The following is a 17,066-nucleotide window of genomic DNA, read 5'->3' as shown; positions in this document are numbered from 1 at the left end:
AAAGGAAGATGACTTGCCTGGGATCTCACAGTTGCTGGTCAGGGATCTAGGGCACAACCCTTGGGCTGTTGCTCTGGGCTGTTAACCAGGCAGCCTAGGCTCAGGTCTCTCTGCCCCTCACCCCTATCCCATCTGTGTGTCTAACGTTGACTCGAGATCTGGCCTGAGACTTATTTGAGATGTAAGATCCGTGATCCTCTATGAGGTAGGGACTATGACAATATTGTGTTTTATCGATAAGGAAGCAGGGATCCTTCCAAGGGGTGAAGGATTTGCCTGAGGCCACACAGGATTGGAATCCAGTTCCCCCGTGACTGGCTGGGTTCTATTCCACCTGGCATTCCATTCCAGCCTCATTCTTCCTGCCTACATGTGTCCTCTAGCCAAACTATTTACTATTGCTCAAATATGATTTGCACTTGGCTGCTAACCTAAAGGTTGGTGGTTCAAACCCACCCAGCTGGGGGAAGAAAAGACCTGGTGATCTGTTTCTGTAAAGATTATACCCAGGGAAACCCTGTGGAGCAGTTCTACTCTGTAACACATGGGGTCGCCATGAGTCAGAATGGACTCAATTGCACCAACAGTAAATAATACGATGTGCCTCCCTCCTGGAACCTTCCCCCCATTCACACACACACACACACACACACACACACACAGATCTCAACCCCAAGGCTTAGCTCAGGTGACACCTCCTTCCCAACACCACCATCAAGTTCTCTTCCTCCTCTTGGCCCCCACTTTCTTCCTGTTGCCAAACTGGCTTTTGTTTTCTTCAGCCCTAAGTGTTCAGGCAACTACCCAGACTGAGGAGAGACAGAAGGCAGAAGGGGAAGCAGGAGAGACCAGTGAGGAACTAAGAGAGGTTGGGTCAGGGCTGGGGGAAGACGGTTTGAGATAAGGCTGGAGGGGGCAGGACCTCTGTCAGGGCTCTGTGTGAGAGCCATGGGTGGGGGGTGGAGATGCATTTAAGCAGGGTAGTGATTGTGTCAGGTTCTGGAAGTTTCCCTTGGACTGCTGTTTGGAGACTAAGATGAGGGTGGTGGCACCATGGAGGTCAAGAGATGGCCAGGAGACCATTGAGAAGACTGTGACCCCATTGGGGTAAAGATGATAAAGGCCTGAACCAGAATGAGGGCAGAAGGTATGGCATTTGGGATCATTTAGGAAGTAAAAAACAGGACCTGGGGTTACTTGGAGAGAGTTCTATCCAGTCCCACAGGGAGTGAATAATTGCCCCAAAGCTCCCTCTTTGTCCCAGTATGCATCTTACAATTTTAGCACTGTGCAGCCCAGGACCTCTGGTCCCTGAGTCCACCCCTCCCTGGCCACACAGATAGGGATCAAGTTCCTCCTCCAAGTGGTTGGCTACCACCCCACAAAGCAATGCAACCGGGGCCTCCAAGGGTAGGTGGAGAGACAGGCAAGTTGCTAAGGTCAGGTCCCTGAGATCAGCTAAAAGGGAATTCCTGGTGGGGCCTAAACTTCAGACCCCCTCTCCCCTCTGCCCTGATGGACTTGGGCTCAAGCACCTGCAGAGGGCTCAGCTTGTCCTCAGAGAATCACCTCTTGAAGGGATAAAGCTTTGTGCACCCAGTTCTGAGTTGGTTGGTATTTTGTTCAGTCTTTTAGCAGTGCAGGAATAGAGATGGAAACTTCTGGAACTTAAGGTGTGGCATTTAGATGAGAAGGTTTTGTTAAAACCGTGATGTGCTATTTCTCTACCTCTTGTGAAAATACGTGAAAAACTTATTTTATTGAATGCTCAGCTCTGAAGTCACTGAAAGGAACATAAACACGTACCACATAAAACTGGGTGCGCTCATAATCTCACCTTTGATACGTTCATGAAGACTGAGGCAGAAACACTTTTTTTGAAAAACATTTGCTGATTTGGGAACCTCTGTGCCATTCTGTGGTAGGTGGGTGTGGGATGGGGCTTCTGGGCCTTGTCTTATGCCAGGCCTGGGTATATGTTGCCGGGTGGTCAGCGGCCTTTTGATGAATTTCTGCTCCCCTTTTTAAAGAACTCTTTCTCCCTTCAAATCCCAGATATTTCCCTTTTTCTCGTAAACTCTAAGTTCCATCATCAAAAATGGCATGCCCCTGGGAGAGGGTGGATGAGCCGTGCATTGGGCAGAATTGGGGGCTTCAGCAGCTGCCAAGACCCTGCCTGCCCCCAACGTTATTCCTCCCAGTTCCCACAGGGGCTGGGAACAGGACACCTCCTGTCCCAGGCTTAAGCTGTGGCGGGTAGCTGCAGGACCCTCAGCCCACAGGACAGCCACAGAAAGTTCCCAATCCATCCATCCTTGCCTTGTCAGTAGGACAAAGGGTTCTACCAAAGACTGCACTTGACCTGGAACAAATCAGCACCCAAATCAGCACAGTTACAGACCCCACATGTCCAAACCCAGCCACCGGGAGCCACCGCTGGGCTCCGTTCTGGGGCTCCTCTTGCCCTGAGGGCCACCTCTGGGTGATGCCTTTCTGTAGACAGGACAATGGGGTCCCCATGGAGTTGCCCCTTGGGGAAAGAGTTTCCTTTTTGTAATTGCATCACTCTCTCCCCTATTTTTGCCCCTTAAGTATTTTCCTAGTCTCATTTGTTCAAATTCTCACATCCATAAAACCCAGATCCCCGAGGGTTCCTGTGGGGCAGATTCCTGGAAGCCTGCTCTGGTCACTTACCCAGTACCCCCTTGCTCTTTTCGTAGCTCCCTGCCCCAAGGGTACAGAGTGGGAGCCCCCATCCCTGCCAGGGACAGCACAGGTGAGCTCATGCCTTCCAGGCAGGCCACCATCTGCGGGGATGGGGAGACTAGAACCTGCCTCTGAAATGGTTTAATTATTACAGGAACCCTTCCAAATCTCATGTCCCCTAGGTTAGAGGGGCCCCTGGAGCTGGGCAGTACATAAGGTGGCTGTTTTCTTTGTAGCAGGACCCACTGTACCCCCTACAGACCCCTTCTAGGGAGAGGACATTTGGGGGGGAGCAGGAAGGATGGCTGTGACCCCAGCTCTGCAGAAAAAGTGTGTGTATCACACGGTGAAGGGTCTCCCCAGGAGGGAAAGGAGTGCTTGGCCCTCCCACAGTGATGGGGCACATGCCCTACCTCCCCAGCTCTTCACAGAGGTCTCGGCTTCTAGGCAACAACAAGAGCCCTGGTGAAATCTGTGTAAGGTCTGTGGTCATTGCAGACATTGTGCAAATGTCAGGTTCCTCATCTTGATAATGCGATGCAGTTGTGCCACCGCCTGGGTGAGGGGCTTTCGGAACCTCTAGGTCCTATGTTGCAACTTCTTGTAAGCCTATGAGTATTTATTAATAAAAGTGTTTAAAAGACAGACTCATGGACTGGGAGAAAATATTTGCAAACCATGTATCTGTTAAGGGACTTATTATAGAATATACAAAGAGCTCTTACAACTCAATAATAAAAAAGACAAACAGCCCAATTTAAAAAAACAGGCAAAGGACTTGAATAGACATTCCTCCAAAGAAGATATACAAATGGCCAATAAGCACATGAAAAGATGCTCAACATCATCAGCCAGCAGGGAATTCAGGGGAATGCAAAGCAAAACTACAGGGAGATCGCCTCACACCCGGTAGAAAGATTATAATAAAAAAGACAGACAATAACAAGTTTGGTGAGCTTGTAGAAAACTGGGACCCTCATATACTGCTGGTGGGAATGCAAAAGGGGCAGCCACTGTGGAAAACAGCCTGGCAGTTCCTCACAAGGTTAAACAGAGAGTTACCATATGACCCAGCAATTCCTAGGTATATACCCAAGAGAAACAAACGTCTCCTCAAAACTTGTCACAAATGTTTACAGCAGCACTGTTCATAATAGCCAAAACAGGGAACCAGCCCAAATATCTGTGAACAGATGACCAGATGAATAAAATGTGTAATACCCATGTAATGAATAGTATTTGGCCATAAAAAAATGAAGTATTGATACATGCTACAATATAGATAAACCTTGAAAACATTATGCTAAGATGCCAGAAACAAAAGACCACATATTTTTTTTTTTTATTTATTCATACCATTTTGTAATGTCCAGAATAGGCAACTCTATAGAGATTGAAAACAGATTCATGGTTGGTTTCCAGGGGCTGAGGAAAAGGGAAAGTGGAAGGTGATTTCTGAAGGGCACAGGGTTCCTTTATGGGGTAATGAGAGTGTTCTAGAATTGACTGTGGTGGTGGTTGCACAGCTCTGTGAATATAGTAAAAACCACTAAATTATACACTTCAAGTAGGTGAACCATATGGCATGTGGATTCTATCTCAATGAAGCTGTTTAAAGAAAGGACAACAGGACTGTGTTAAAAACGATAGTGATAATGTAGGACAGCTAAGTGCCCTGGCACTACCCCCTGGATTCCAGTGCCTGGGCTGCTGCAGTGAGAATCCTGTACTTCCTGTGTCTGCAGTCACAGAAACCAGTGCCGAATGCCACTCACACATCAGTTGTTCAGATTTGCAACCATCTCCTGAGCCCCCATGATCCTGGCATTGTGCTAAAAGTATTAATAGGTCTCTCTTTTTTTTTATTTCACTATCACAGCAGGCTTATGAGGCCCCGTCATTATTCCCATTTGAGAGAGAAGAAAACAGGCTTGAGGAGATGACTCTCCCGATGGCCAAGTGGTGAGCAGTGGAGGTGGGTTCAGAATGCAGGTCTGTTACTCCCGTGTTTTGATCTGTGGATCTTAGTGCCCCTTTGTCAGGCTCAGCTGACTGCAGCCTTCCCTCGAGCAGCCTGGGGACTGTGAGAAGTCACTGGGCACCCCGTGTCACATCACGTGACTGTGTGGCAGTGTGGAGCGGCCTCTGGCCTCCCTTCTGCCAGCTGGGCTGGGAGGGGCTTTTGTTGGTGCTAGAAGTTTGTCCTGAGGCTGTCGTGGGACCCAGCTGACAGCCTTGACTCTCCTCAGGCCATGCTGACCTGCTCAGCTGCCTGAGCCATGCGTCTGTCCAGGCCACTCTGGCTGAGGGGTCAGGTGACACCTGCCTGTGGTCAAAGGGAGACACCACAATATGGAAACACGCAAGTCACCATGCACAGCAGTGACAGACGGGTGTAAACCCAGGATACTACTGTTGTGGTGAAGATTAAATAAGACGCAAACATGTAAAGTACTGGATTGCAGGAGATGCTCAGTAATGTCACCTTCACCCTCCCCTTCCTGCTCCTCACTGTTCCCAGCTGGCTGCTGCCCAGTGCCGGGAGAACAGCCCCTCCACCCGCCCCCCATCTCAGCTCCACCTCAGGGCTGTCAATTCAAGGCATCGCAGTAACAGTGATGACCACCAGGTGGTGCCCACCCTGGCTCCTCCTCCCAGAGTTGGCCACACGCAGACTTTGTGGGTTTCCTTATTCTTTTTAATGGTTTACTGTTTCTTTTTCTGTTTTTTAGGCTATACAAGAGGGGACTGTCCCCCTCACCTCCTCCCTGCACTGACCTGGGCAGAAAGAGAGGCCTTCCCTGCTCTCCCCACCCATGGTGGGCTTCCTCAGTGCCTGGTACCTACAGCCTGCCAGGTGCCTGCCCTGACCCAGTCTTCTAGGCTGGAGTCACCTTTGGTGGGCATGAGTGGGAGCTGGCAGGAGGTTGGGAAGGACCCTTTTCCAGGGTGGCTAAGGCCTTGAGGTCCATGGTCCTCTCTAGTTCCTCTCAGCCACGGCCCAGCTAGAGACACAGTGTGGCTTTAAAAAACAAAAACAATTATTGTATTTTGTTGTTGTTGTTGTTAATTTACACAGTAAAACATAAACCAATTAAGTTTCTACATGTACCATGTAGCAACATTGACTACATTCTTCGAGTTATGTGACCATCCCCACCTTCCTTTTCTGAGTTGTTTCTTCACCATTAACATAAACTCACTGCCCCCTAAGGTTCCTATCCAATGTTTTGAGTTGCTGTTGTCAATTTGATCAATGTAGATAGTTCTTGAAAGAGCATGATGCTCAAGGTAGACATTTTTTACTAGTTGAGCTAAATTATTGTTTGGTTTTAAGAAGAGTTCGGGGGATATTTTTGGTTTAAGGTTTAAAGATTATCCCAGGGCAACAGTTTCACAAGTCTGGAGTCCAGGAGAATTTGAAATTCTGTTCTACATTTTCCCCCTTTTGATCAAGATTCTGCTACAGAATTTTTGACTAAAATGTTGAGTAATGGTAGCTGGGCACCATCCAGTTCTTCTGGTCTCATGGAAAAGTTGTTCATGGAGGCAATTAGCTACACATCCCATATCCTCCTACTCCTGACTCTCCTTCCTCTGTTGTTCTAGGTGAATAGAGATCAATTTTTGAGCTTTGGTTGGCCGCTTGCAAGCTTTTAAGACCCCAGGCACTACACATCAAACTAGGAGGTAGAACAGAAGCACTAAACACGTTATTAAGCCAATTAAACTGGGATGTCCCATGAAACCATGGCCCTAAACCTCCAACCCAAGAACAGCATGGCATCTTAGAACAGGTAGAAGGCTGCTGGGGAAAACAAGGCCAGCTTTTTCTTCTCCCTTAAATTTACTCAGGTAAACTCTGGTACGCCCTCCCCACCCCCTGCATACGCCACTCTCCCCTGACCCCTGCCCTGGGATCTCATCACCCCAGCTTTAATCCCAAAGTCTGGCTTCATCTTTAGCCCCCAGGTCATTCTCAGACCAGGGATTCTCCAATCTGGCTACCTATTAGACTCATGTGGGGAGCTTTTCTACAAACTTCCCATGCCCAGGCACGACCCACATGTTTGATTTAATCTATTTGGGGGGAGGGGGCAGCATTAGCATTTTTCAGAGCTTCCCAGCTAGTGTTCGCAGGCTGAGAAGCCCTGGCCCGGAGCTGGAGAACAGGCCATGGCAACCCAGGCTGCCTCCTTAGACCCGCCTGTGTTAGCCCATCCCTGCTCTTCCCGGCCCCCTCTGGAATTGGTGTTGATCCAAATGCAGGCACACAGCTGCGGTTATAGCCAGACCTGGGTGGGTGGCTAGGTGGGCAGTGGTTTGCTGAACACAGGTTCAATGGTTTGTTCTGCCCAGACTGTCAGGAGGACAGATGGGCACGGCTGTAAATGTTTCTCTTCCTCCCCGACAGCTCTGAGCCCTCTTCCTGGGCATTAGTTTGTTCTAGGCCAGTACAAGGTTCTGTGCAGCTGGCCTCTTAAGCAGGGCTGACCGTGGCTGAGCCTAAGCAGCAGGTGGAGAAATAAGATACGGCCACCAGGATGAGGGGACCCACCCGGGAGCAGCAGCAGTGGGTAGGGTGCCAGTGTTTGGGCCTGCATAGCTCTCAGCATGACATCAGAAGCTCCTGGGCCAGCTGTCAAATGCAGATCCTGGCCCCAGGGGCAAGGCCGAGGAACCTGCATTTTAACAGGTTGAGGGAAGTTCTACACACTTTGGGATTGAGGACCTCTGATCTACGGGGCTAGGTGGGAGCTGCACCCTTGTTTCTCCCACCACCTGTGCTCTGATGCCACCTGAGGGTCACATCCTTTCCCAGGCCAGGAGCTGCCTTGCTTCTCTGAGGTTCCTGGTTAGGAGGGTGTGGAAAGAGGAGAGACAATGAGCAAATGAACCTCCCGACCCCAGGAGACCTCTGACCACAGAGCCGTGGGGCCTGGGGTAGGGGTTGGGGGGTGGTTAGGCAGCCCTGAAGGACCTGGATGGCTTCTACACTGTGACCTTCAGGACCAGGTTGGTTGTGGCAGAAGCAAGGGATTTGGGCTCCCAGCCTTTCGGCTAAAAGCAGGGTGCAGTAGAATGGAAACTGGTTGTGCTCAGGAGGCAGTGATAGTCGAGGCAGGTGTGGGCTCAGGGGAGGTGACTCCAGAAGGCCTTGGGTTGCCTGGGTCCCAGCTTGAAGCCTCTCTGGAGTGCCAGCCTCCCTCCCTCCAATTCTGCCCTTTTTCCCACAATCAGCACTGGCTGCGTCGTGTCAAGGAAAAAATATTTCAGGGAACAATTCACTTTTCTCAAAACATATATTTACCACTCCTCTTAGTACATCTTTGAGCACCTTTGCCAGCAACTCTCAGGAATGTGTAGAACCCCCACCCCGTGCCCATAACTCCCCCTAGGCCTTGGTGACCAGGCCCCTCACAGCTTGAGCAATGGCATCCTTGTCAATGCCAAACATCTTCAGCAGCTCAATCGGCTTTCCACTTCTTGGTACGTGGCTGACAGCCAGGCGGGTGACAGTGACGCGAGGCTCGCCCACGACAGCAGCACACACTGCCTCACCTATGCCACCTGGACAAAGCAAAGGAGGTGGGTCAGGTGACAGAGGCCTTAGGGTGAGCAGTGGTGGGTTCCCAGAGCCCCTGGCTGGACCCCAGTCATGTCAGCCAGTCTCTGAGTTTATTCACTTGGCCAAATATAGCAAAGATTTCACACGTACCACCCTTCTCCACTCCCGTGGCCAGAGCAGACATCACTAATCAATCAATCATAGCCCCCCGAATTTCACACATACCACCCTTCTCCACTCCTGCAACCAGAGCAAACATCATTAATCAATCATAGCCCCTCAGGTTTCATACATATCACCCTTCTCTACTCCCACAGCTAGAGCAGACATCATTAATTATAGCCCCCTGCCAGATTTCACACACACCACCCTTCTCCCTTCCCGCAGCCAGAGCAAACATCAATAATCAATCATAGCCCCCTCCCCCCCCCTTTTAAATAAGCCCAAATGTGTTAAAGTAATTTTTAACACACATTCTCTGGGCAGCCATCATCAATGAACCAGCATTTGCTCTTGACTCCAGAGTCTAAGTCCATCTCTCCCCCTAGGCCCTTCTAGGAGGAGAGGTTTGCGTGTGATTGTAGAGGGCTGCTTTCTGAAAGGCTCATAAAAGGCAGAAGTTTGGCATTTGACTCTGCACAACAGCCTTAAACTGCATCTGGGGCACAATCTACCTTTTCTACTTTTAGTAGCAAGGCTGAAATCCTTGCTGGCTTCCTGGGTGGCAGGCTCCATGAAGCCGTTCCAGTAGCTGAGGGTTCACTGTGTCACCAGGCCTGGACTGAGGCCTGCTAAGAGGCTAATAAGTCTCAGTTGCTCTAAGGGACAGTCCTGGGTTCACTGGTCCACAGCCATCCTCTTGGGGCTTGGGCCCAGCCCTGAACTCTCTCTCCCCCTCCCTTCCCGTGGCCCATCTGTCCCCAGCTCTCTGCTCCAGCCCCTATTACCTTCATAATAATGGTCCTCCACCGTGAGGATCCTGCCCTTGGTGGCGCGGGCGCTGTCAAGAATGAGTTTTCTATCCAGGGGCTTGATGGTGAAGGGGTCCAACACACGGATGCTGATCTTGTCTGTGAGGGGACAGTCACAGAGGCATGGCTGAGGGGAGCAGGCTGGGTGCCCTGGGTCTGCCCTTTCATGGGCCTTTGACCAGTCCCTGGCTGGGGCCTGATGGGGGTGTCCTGACGGCATCACATAGTGACAGAGAGCTCATCCCTACCCAGCTCTCCCCTGTGTCTGCCAGCATTCTGCATTTACCACCTCTTCCTGGGAGCCTTCCCCAATCTCCCCTCGTGGTTTCATGGGTTCTGCCTGATTTAGGAGCATCTGGTTTCAGGGAGGAAACCTTGGTGGCATAGTGGTTAAGTGCTACGGCTGCTAACCGAAGGGTCAGCAGTTTGAATCCGCCAGGCGCCCCTTGGAAACTCTATGGGGCAGTTCTACTCTGTCCTGTAGGATTGCTATGAGTCAGAATCGACTCGAAGGCACTGGGTTTGGTTTGAGGAAAGAGTGAGTGCCCCTCCCCCTCCCTGGCTCCAGGCCGGTGGATGTTAGCTGGCTGTCTGATAGAGAACACAGCCTGACAGAGAACACCGAGTGGATTGTGTGGGCCCTCAGAGGCTTCTCCTCACCCTCCCCAGGACACCTTCAAAGATAAGAGAAAGCCAGATGGAAGGTTCAAGGCGTCTGACCTGAGATAAGACAAGGACCTGCTGGGTGATGGAGAGGGAAGCTGTAGTCGTAGGCTAGAGGGCCAGGGAGGACCCAGCAGAGTGACTTTCTCAGGACTTGGCAAACCCTGCCATGCCTCCAGGCCCTGCTTAAAAACCCTTCACCTGGACCTCAGGGGAAGAACTCTCCGCCCTACTCTGCACGAGGCTGACAGGCCCCAGGCCTTCCTGGCTTCTCCAGCCCTCTCACTCCTGCCCCAACCCTTCAGCTCCTCAGAGACTCTGCACACACAGGCCCTTCAGCTCCTCAGAGACTCTGCACATACTGACCCTTCAGCCTCTCAGAGGCTCTGCACACACAGACCCTTCAGCTCCTCAGAGGCTCTGCACAAACCATTCACTCTCTGACCTCTCCTTGCCCCCCTGTTTGCTTGTCAATTCATCCTTACATCTGAGGTCATTTTTCTAAGGACACCTTCCTGCCAGCCTTCCCTGATACCAGTCCTCCCCTTGGTGGTGCTCAGCATAGCTGAAACCTGACTATGTGATTCTGTGACTACCTCTCTCTCCTGCACAACATCAGCTGCGAACACTTGAGAGCTAGCATGTCAAGTCGCATTTATTTAACCCTCAGGACAGCCCCATGGAGAAGGTGATAATATCTCCATTTTACAGATGGGGAAACAGAGGCACAGTGATGGTGAAAAACTTACTCTAAACTAGTACCTGCCTGAGCTGGGATTCAAACCCCATCATCAGGCTCCATGGCCTCTGCTCTGACCACCGTGCTGGGGTGTCTCAAGTCTAGGGCTATGGGGTGGGGACCATGGCCATGGCAGCCCAAGGACCTGGCATCACGCTGGGCACAGTAAGCATTCAACGGGCAGCTCTGACTCCTACTGTCATCATTTAACCAGATGAGACTCTCCCCAGGAAGATGGTTCTGCAGGTCTCTCCTGCTTACCTTTCTTCAGCAGGTCAGCAGCAGCCAAGGCCTCATGCAGGGTCACCCCAGCTCCGATCACAGTCACCTGGTCATCCTTGCTCTTCAGGACTACCTGGGGGTAACACGGGGCCAGTGAGGCCCAGGGGACTGGTGGCCTGGGCAGGCCCCAATTGTGAGGCCCCAGGGGGGCTTGCTCACTCATAGCAGGGAGGGCTCTGTGGGCCTCTGGGGCATGAAACACACTGACCTTGGCTTGTCCGATCTGGAAATCCTCATTGTTGTTGTAGATGGTGGCAGTTTCCGGGCGGCTGGTCCGGATGAAGCAGATCCCCTGGGGCAGGAATAGAGAAAGGGAGGGTTACAGGGTGGAGTCTTTCTAAACTTTGCAAATATCTTCTGCTCCGTCATCCCCACGGGAGTGTCTGTCAGTCACCCCATCCCAGCCAGCTATTCCTCTAGGACTTTCTTGTCTTATGCAGCCTGCACATCCCTAACACTCCTGAGGGCTGCCCAATGACCCTACCAGGCTCAGACTGAAAATGACTTTGTGCCAGGCAGACTGATAGATGGGGCTCCCGTCCCAGGTGGGGCTACCCCGCCAGAGTACAGAGAAACGGGAACCATTAGGTACTCTGGTCTACAGAAAAACTGCCACTCTGGATCTGTTGCTCAGCTCATTCTTCCTGTTTCAGAAAGCCCAACTCAGGGAGGACAAATAGGTGCCATCTGCCAGACTGGCAGAGGCTGCCAGGGTTCTCAGTGGGGAAGAGTTTGGTAATCAATTAGTGATGTCTGCCATGTGGCAATAGGAGTAGTACGCATTTGCCTTTCCTCGTTTAACTCCTACAAGCTATACGAATACCAGTGGCAAGGTCAGGAAATGCCAGTTGGGGAGCAAATGCCCAGTGCCATGTCTCCACACTGGCCACTCCTCTGCCTCCCTAGGGAAGACCTAGCTGCCAGCACGAGAAAGAACAGCCACAGCTGACCAACCTTTGTATTGGCTGCTAATTCCACCGCCTTCTCTGTAGAAACTCCATCACTTGGGTAAAAGACAGTTGACATGGGGACTGACCGGAACATGGCCAGGTCTTCCAGAGCCATCTGAGAGGGCCCGTCTTCCCCTGTGGTATGGGAAAGCATAAGCTGAAATAAGAGACCTTCAACCATGGAATGGGATCCTGCCCCTGCCCGAACCCCACCCCTCCTGGTCCAAAGGGAGAAGGGAAGTTACAAGTGTAAATATCCCAGGCCTGGCTAAACTCACCAATGGACACGCCGCAGTGAGAACCGCAGAGGTTGATGTTGCTCTCGGAGATGGCTGCCATGCGAATCTGGTCGAAGGCCCGAGTGAAGAAGGCTGCAAAAGTGCTGCAGAAGGGCACTGTCCGGCTGCGTGTGGCGCAGCCCACAGCGATGCTTACCTGGGGGCGAAGCGGGGCGGGGTCAGCCCTGAAGAGGCAGCGGGAGGAGGGAAGGCGTGGCCAGGGAGCCCAGTACCTCTTGAGACTACCTTAGGGGTAAGGTTTTATAATCGTAAAAAACCAGTTGCCATTACGTCGACTCTGACTCACAGCTACCCGCTGTGTGTCAGAGTAGAACTGTGCTCCATAGTTTTCCGTGGCTGATTTTTCTAAAGCAGATTGCCAGGCATTTCTTCCAAGGTGCCTCTGGGTAGACTCAAACCTCCAACCCTTCAGTTAGTAGCCAAGCAGATTAACCATCTGCACCACGCGAAGACTCCCTGTAATCTTAGAAACCGTCGATTCTCTTCTGCCTAGACAAGTGATTCCTTGGCACCCTTGACCTCTGCAGTCTGTTTCCAAACACCAAAGTCCTTTGACTTGAAATAAATACCTCAAAACTTCTCTTTAGGGGGTGAGAAGCTGGCTGAATGGACATGAAAATAGAGGGTGGAGAGAAGGAGTGTGCTGTCTCACTAGTGGGAAAGCAACGAGGAGTATACAGCAAGGTATATATAAATGTTTACACGAGAGACTGACTTGATTTCTAAACTTTCACTTAAAGTACAATAAAAGTTTTAAAAAAATCTATTTACAAAAAAAAACTTCTCTTTAACATAATCTACCACATAAATAAAGCAAAGGAAAAGGGCCACATGATCATCTGAATGAGTATAGAAAAGGCATTTGATAAAATCCAAGACCCTTTCCTGATAAAAACTCTCAGCAAAATAGGAATAGAAGGGAAATTTCTCAATATAATTAAAGGCACACATGCAAACCCAACAGCCAACATTGTTCTCAACGGAGAATGAATGAGAGCATTTCCCCTTCAGAATGGGAACAAGGTAAGGATGACCTTTATCACCACTTTTACTCATACTGTAGTAGAAGTCCTAGCTAGAATAATAGGGCAAGAATAAAAAATAAAAGGTATCCAAATTGGAAAGGAAGAAATAAAATTATTCTTATTCACAGAGGATGTGATCCTATACATAGAAAATCCCAGAGATTCCACTTAAGTTACTGGAAGGATTCAGCAAAATGGCAGGGTACAAGATCAACATGCAAAAATCAGTCGGGTTCCCCTACGCTAACAAGGAGAACTCTGAAAAGGAAATCACAAAAACAACAGCATTTACAATAGTCACCAAAAGGATAAAATACATAGGAATAAACCTAACCAAGGATGTAGAAGACTTACACAAGGAAAACCATAAAACACGATGCAAGAAACCAAAAGAGACCTACATGAATGGAAAAACACGTCATGCTCATGGATTGAAAGATTTAACACCAAATCACAACAACATTCTTTAATGAAATGGGAGAACTATCCTCAACTTCATTGGAAAGGAAAGAGGCCTCAAATAGCTAAAGCAATATTGAAGAGGAACAAAGTAGGAGTCCTCACACTTCAAGACCTCAGAACTTACTACACAGCCACAGTAATCAAAACAGCCTGGTACTGGTGCAGTGACAAACACATAGGCCAATGGAATAGATTTGAGAACTTAAAAGTAAATCCACCCATTTACAGGCAGCTTATCTTCAACAAAGGGTTGAAGTCCATTCAGCGGGGAATTTAACAAATGGGGCTGGCAAAACTGGTTATCCATTTGCAGAAAAATGAAACAGGATCCATGCCTTACCCATGAAGAAAAACTAACTCAAAATGGATCAAAGACCTAAATGTTAAAGCTAAAACTATAAAGTTCCTGGAAGATAACACTGGGTCAAAACCAGGAGACCTAGTTTTTGGCATAAATAGCCTATCAAACACAACTAAAAACGCACAAACAACAGAAGATAAATTAGGTAACTGGGACCTCCTAAAAATTAAATACTTAGCTCATCAAAAGACTAGCAAAAGAGTAAAAAGAGAACCTATGGACTGGGAAAAATATCTTTGGCAATGACATCTGACAAGGGTCTAGTCTCTAAAATCAGGCAAAGGACACGAACAGACACTTCACCGAAGAGGACACTCAGGTGGCCAACAAATACATGAAAAGATGCTTGCAATAGGTAGCTATATACACACACGTGTATGGGACAACACATGCAAGTACACGCACGTGCATGTATATCTGTGGCATAGGTATATACATATTTGTGTATACTGCATATACATCCATATATACAATAAAGCACAAAGGGGGTGAGTTATGGACACTTCCTAGACATATTCAAACAACTCGTGGAATTGGTTTACTGAGTTGAAAAGCTTAGGACCATGGTCTCGTGGGACAACTTAGTCAACTGGCATAACAAAATTCATAAAGATAACGTTCTACACCCTAGTTTGCTAAGTAGCATCTGGGGTCTTAAAAGCTCGTGAGTGGCCATCTAAGATACAACTATTGGTCTCTACTGTCTGGAACAAAAGAAAATGAAGGAAACAAAAGACTCTAAGAAAAACCAGTCCACGGGACTAATAGCCCACATGAACCACAGCCACTTCTAACCTGAGATCAGCAGAACTAGATGGTGCCTGACTATAAGCCGCCAACCACTCTGATCAGGGATACAATAGAAGGTCTCAGATAGAATGGGAGATAAATGTAGGAAAAAATTCAAATTCATAAAAAAGGCCAGACCTACTGGACTGTTTAGAGACTAGAGGAACCCCTGAGACTATCACCCTAGGATACCTTTGAACTTAGCACTGAACCTACTCCTGGAGGTCACCTTTTGGTCAAATAATAGATTGGCTTATAACACAAACAATACCACCTGTGAGGAATTGTGCTCCCTTAAACAATCACCTATGTGAGACCAAATGGTTAACATTCACCCAAAAGCAAAGATGAGAAGGCACAGAAGGGAAGCTACGTCAATGGAAACAGAAAAAACAGAATGGAAATAATGGGAATGCTGACACAATGTAAAGACTACAACAAATGGCACAGAACAATCTGTACAAAAATTGTTAAATGGGAACCTCTGCTGTGTAAACTTTCACCTAAAACACAATAATATATATATATTTTTTGAATTCTCTTTATTTTCCTGGGAAAACTTTTCATCTAGCAATGAGCAAAGCCTTTCATAGAAGACTAGAGCTTGGTCATAGATCGTTCACGCTTCCTGGCCCCCTCTCTCTCCCTTCTCCCTCGCCAGCCCAAGGCCTTGTCCTCCCAGCCCCTCCTCCAGGGTCTGAGGGCTCACTGAGGCTCCAGGCCCCAAAGTCCTCCCAGAAGCACAACCATCAGTTTCAAATCAGCAGCCTCCTCCATGACTCCAAAACCCACAGCTGGCACGGAGCCCTTCTTCCCCAGCACCCAGGGACCTCCCTGGACCCCACACCTGCCAGTTTGGTTTGGACTCTCGGCCTACAGCTGGCAAGGCTAGAAGGCACAGAGGGGTAGCTTTAGGTTCAACCAGAGGATGACCTCCACAGAGAGGAAGCTCCCTGTCTCTAGGGGCATGCAAGTCAGGCTGGTCTCCTTGGTCAGAGGAAGGGGCTATTTTGGAAAGCAGGACAAAGCATCTTTCCTTACTTCACAACCTCAGTTACTGACGAGGGGCTGTGTCCCCAGCACAGTGCAGGTTAGAGGCCCAAGTGTTCCCTCCTCTCTGCATCCCACAGGGTAGCGGGGTCCACACCTTGTGCGTAAAGGCGTTCAGCAGACCCTGGCTGTTAAGCCCATCATATTCCAGCCTCCTCTGTGCTTGCTCTTCTCCACCTGGAAGGCCCTCCCCCCAGAGCGATCCTAGTCGCCACTACCTCAAGTCTGCGGGCAGCTCCTCCTGTGTGTGCAGTGGCCCCGTTCACCAACCCTGTTCACATACTCACCAGGACATTTACACCTGGGCAAGACACTCCCACCCACCCACCATGGCTACTCAAGGTCAAGGGTCAATGTTGTTCTTAGTCTCCCATGAGGCACATAGCCCTGCCAACGTGGCTGCCCAGAGGAGCAGAGGGCTGAAGCCCTGCCCCTACGTCCCCCCACCCCGCCTGCCCCCAACACCCACCATGTTCTGCTCGGCAATGTAGCACTCAATGAAGCGGTCTGGGTGCTCCTTTTTGAAAAGCTCTGAGAAGGTAGAATTCTTCGTGTCCCCGTCTAGCGCGATGATGCGGTCGCTGGCGTGGCCTAGCTTGGCCAGGGCCTGCCCATAGGCTTTGCGGGTGGCTATCTGTGGCGGGGTGGGGGGGAGGTAGAGAGCGGGAAGGCTCTGAGCACGATGAAGGGAAGAGGCCCTGCTGCTGCTGCTGCTGGGAGCCCCATACAGCCTCTGGGAGACCACATCATTTAGGGGGGATTAAAAACAGGGCAGAAAAAACCATCCCAACATGAAGCCCTGTGAAAACGTTCACTTCCATAAGGTTGCAAACAAGAACTTCCACAGTGAACGTCTTGGGAATCCCTGCAGCCCCTTGTCCTGGCCCATGTGGGAGCTGTCTGAGCTTCACCAGATGTCCTAAGAACCCCAACATTCCCAGCCCCTGTGACAGGGGTCTGTAAGCCTCGCTTCGCAGATGGATAAACTGAAGCCCTGGAAGTCAGACAGGGTTGCATGGGTGAGTTCACAAGGGGTGGAGGGCGGGGGGCCCTGGAGCAGGCCAGCCCTGCTTAGCCTTTGTCAGCAGTCCTGTAGGACATGGGGGTGTCCTGAGCTCAGGGACACAGGCAGAAGCCCCGGGTTTCAAGCCCAGCTCTGCCAGGAGCTTGCTGTATAACTCTGGGCAAGTCCCTTGCCCT

At 49.9% G+C, this 17,066-nt stretch overlaps 1 protein-coding gene across 1 annotated transcript in view; it reads right to left on the bottom strand.

Moving 5' to 3' along the window:
* Nucleotides 1–7,990: 7,990 nt before the first annotated feature.
* The window catches only part of TKT (transketolase), a 29,922-nt gene continuing 20,846 nt past the window's right edge, over nt 7,991–17,066 (bottom strand). Inside the window, exons 8-14 of the mRNA XM_064274387.1 lie at nt 16,336–16,500; nt 12,159–12,315; nt 11,885–12,015; nt 11,139–11,222; nt 10,910–11,003; nt 9,223–9,345; nt 7,991–8,277 (exon numbers count right to left, since the gene is read on the bottom strand). Coding sequence (XP_064130457.1) covers nt 8,102–8,277; nt 9,223–9,345; nt 10,910–11,003; nt 11,139–11,222; nt 11,885–12,015; nt 12,159–12,315; nt 16,336–16,500 — 930 coding nt within the window. The 3' untranslated portion in view covers nt 7,991–8,101. The remainder of the gene's footprint in view (nt 8,278–9,222; nt 9,346–10,909; nt 11,004–11,138; nt 11,223–11,884; nt 12,016–12,158; nt 12,316–16,335; nt 16,501–17,066) is intronic.

The sequence above is a fragment of the Loxodonta africana genome, chromosome 22, assembly GCF_030014295.1.
Source record: "Loxodonta africana isolate mLoxAfr1 chromosome 22, mLoxAfr1.hap2, whole genome shotgun sequence".
NCBI classification, from domain to species: domain Eukaryota; kingdom Metazoa; phylum Chordata; class Mammalia; order Proboscidea; family Elephantidae; genus Loxodonta; species Loxodonta africana.
The sequence above is the reverse complement of the archived record's forward strand: the minus strand, read 5'-3'. Positions and strand labels throughout refer to the sequence as shown.